Raw genomic sequence first — 3,193 nt, 5'->3', positions numbered from 1 at the left:
TCAATGACATGAGACAAAGTATATGTGAACTGCTGTATGAAAAGTGAATTTACTCTGTAAATCTTCACCCAAATCCTAATAAAAAAAAAAAATTGAGGAAAATTTTACATATGGAAGGCAACTTTCTTTGTTGGTTACCAGTCACAGGAGGGAAGGGGAGGGAAAATTGCTAGATAGGTAAGAGATAAGTATTGATTTGGGTGAAGGGGAAAGGCAATATACCAAAATCAAGTGACCAGCACAATAACACTAAGGAAAAAGGAGACATGGAGAGGTGCACAAATGGTACAGAAAACAAAGGTAAATACATTTACATACATACTACTTCATTATAAGGAGCTCTGGTAGCATAGTGCCTAATGCACTTGACCACTAACCAGAAGGCTGGAGATTCAAATCTACCAGCCACTCCTCAGAAGGAAGGTTGGGCAATCTACTTCCGTAGTGATACTGCCTTAGAACCCCAAGGAGGGGTCGCTATGAGTCGGGTCTGACTCGACGGCACATAACAACAACAACAACTGCATTATAAGTAATGACAAACATTAATCTATGGATGAATATATAAGTAGAAAGGCAAAAGGACCAGATATATCTAGGCAAAAGGGAATATACCCATGACCATATATAAGCTTGGCAGATGATATTTCTACATATGTATTTGTATGTACTGTAAGAATGTTCATATATATAATAGAGTTAATCGGGCAAAGTTATGATAACTTCTTAGCCACAGCCAAACCCCTTTGAGGGAGTGAGTCACTGGGCCTGCAGGCTCTGGACCGTGGTCACAGGGGACATCAAGCTCAATTGGCATAACATACTACACAAAAACATTGTTCTACATCTTACATTGATGAGTAGCGACTTGGGTCTTAAAACCTTGGGAGTGGCCATCTATGATGCAACAGTTGGTCTCTCCTTGACTGGAATAATGAAGAATAAAGTAAAAAAAATCAAAGACCAGGGAACTAGTTGTTGCCTGACTACCACTGTCAACCACTCAAAGAGGGATCCAAATAGGAGATCCTGGATAGAGTGGGAGAAAAATGTGGAACAAAACTCAATATCATAAAAAAGACCAGGCTCACTGTTCTCTGATAGAGAAACCCATGAGACTACGGTCTCTAGTAACCCTTCAAGCATGGAACTGAACTCACTCCCATGGCTTCCAGGACTATAGGGTGAACATTTACACCAGATATGTACACTCCTTAGAATAATCAACCATACAAGATCAGAAGGGCAGCATTTGCACAAGGAGATAGCTCAGAATGCAGGAATACAAAGGAAAGAAAGACACAGGGAAAAGTTAACCACAGGGAGGAAGTAGGAAGAGAGCTGTTACATTATGAGGAATGCAATCAATTCCAATAAACAAAATGTATATGTTGAATGGAAAATGAATTTTCTCTGTAAAATTGCACCCAAATCCCAATTTAAAAAAATAACTACAGAAAGTTTAGAAGGCAGGAAGTGATAGGAAAGAAGAATGAATGGTAAACAAAAGGAGTAAGTGTAAGAGTGCTCTTACATTGTGGTGATTGCAATCAATGTTAGAAAACAAAATGCGCATGAATTGTTAAATGGAAAACCAATTTCTTCTGTAAACTTTCACCCAAATGACAATACAAAATTTAAAAAAAAAAAAGAAAGAGAGAGTGGGGAAGTCTAAGAAAAAGTTTGGGTATATAGAGCTCCATAAAACATGAGAGTTTTTGATTGCAAGAGAGCAATTATTGGCCAATGGTTCACTGTGAAAAAAGAATCATTAAAATGAGCTATGACTTGACTGCTAACCAGAAGGCTGGTGGTTCAAATCTACCAGCCACTCCTTGGAAGAAAGGTTGGGCAATCCTACTTCTGTAGTGATACTGCCTTTGAAACCCAAGGAGGGGTCGCTGTGAGTCAGGGCTGACTCCATGGCACATAACAACAACAACAATAACTTGACTCAAGTGGAAATGGTGGGTTCATTTGGTGTGTGCTTCAATATGTATACAGTTTCAAGTCACCAACCATCTTAGGATTCATAGGTGCCTCCCAAAGTGTAAAGCCATATGTCTCTGCCCATCATCCTATTGATGTTTCCTGGTCCTCAGGTGTCCCAGGTGTCACAGGAGCAACATGTAGGTGCCATGTCATTGCCTGTGTGACTCCAAAGCCCAAGCAAGCTCTTTCCACTTCTCCAACGATGTCCTCCATGACCACATCATACTGCACCAGGAAGTGTGCCATAATGCTTGAGCTGGAGAAGGCAGACTGGTCTCACACTGATGGGCAGAAGGTGCTATGAGCACAGGTCTCTCCCCTCTCGATCCTGGTGGATGGGAGTGGGTCAGCCTCACCTGTGTGGGTAGTTGGGGTACCATGAAGGGCTCAGCAGACAAACCAGGGAAAGGGACAGCTAAAGAAACAACATCTGGGAGGGTGAAACATCTACCATCTGCTGCTTCTCCTGTTTACAATGCCCTTCTACCTGCCCAAGTACCACCCTCCTCTCCAAGTCTACAAACAGCCCCTACCCTGCTTCCTCTAGGAAACCCAGCTCAACAGACCCAACCCTCCCTTCATCCCTCTGCCTATGGCATTCTGACCCTCACACACATCCTTACTGTGGGCCACCTCCCATCCACCTCAGAACTCAATCTTTGATCTTCTAGCCCTGAGGACTGTCATATCCAGAGATAGAGCAGGATACTGGGTCTGCCTCCAGAGAAGCAGTGTGGTGTATGTTTGGAGAGAGACAGACAGGGCCTAGATCTCATCCTATTATACCCCCTACTGTTGTGGGAAATAACACAGTCCAGCAAAGGTATCCTGTGGGCTAGAACTTCATGTTTTCTTCCCCCTCTGCCTTCTGACTCTCAGAATCCCATGTGCAAAAAGCCTTTCAGTGTCTCATGAAATCACAGATGAATTTCTGGTCCTTTGTATTTGCTGAGCTGGCCACAAGAGCCTCCTGGAATTTTATTCCTAGAAAAATGTCCATTTGGACGTCTGTGTGCCTCATTTTTTTTTTTCCATAAATGAGAAACTTGGGAACTGCTTTCCCCCACCCCCCTTCCTGCTACAGCTGTCAGGAAGCTTAGGGGCAAAGGAGCCCCATACTCTCTGCTGTGCCTGTTTACATACATTCCCTTGGCTTCCTTCCTTTCAGAGGTCTTTGTTCTGTTTTATCCCCACAGGATTG

The 3,193-nt window shown here is 42.9% G+C and overlaps 1 protein-coding gene across 1 annotated transcript in view; it reads right to left on the bottom strand.

Moving 5' to 3' along the window:
* The window catches only part of ITIH6 (inter-alpha-trypsin inhibitor heavy chain family member 6), a gene marked incomplete at its 3' end in the record, with an annotated part of 83,682 nt that overhangs the window by 59,952 nt on the left and 20,537 nt on the right, over nucleotides 1–3,193 (bottom strand). Inside the window, 1 exon segment of the mRNA XM_007958448.1 lies at nucleotides 2,186–2,348. Coding sequence (XP_007956639.1) covers nucleotides 2,186–2,348 — 163 coding nt within the window.

This window comes from Orycteropus afer, unplaced genomic scaffold, assembly GCF_000298275.1.
Source record: "Orycteropus afer afer isolate SDZICR_OR568_19922 unplaced genomic scaffold, OryAfe1.0 scaffold00980, whole genome shotgun sequence".
In the NCBI taxonomy this organism is placed as follows: Eukaryota; Metazoa; Chordata; class Mammalia; order Tubulidentata; family Orycteropodidae; genus Orycteropus; species Orycteropus afer.
This window is presented reverse-complemented; position numbering and strand designations above follow the sequence as displayed.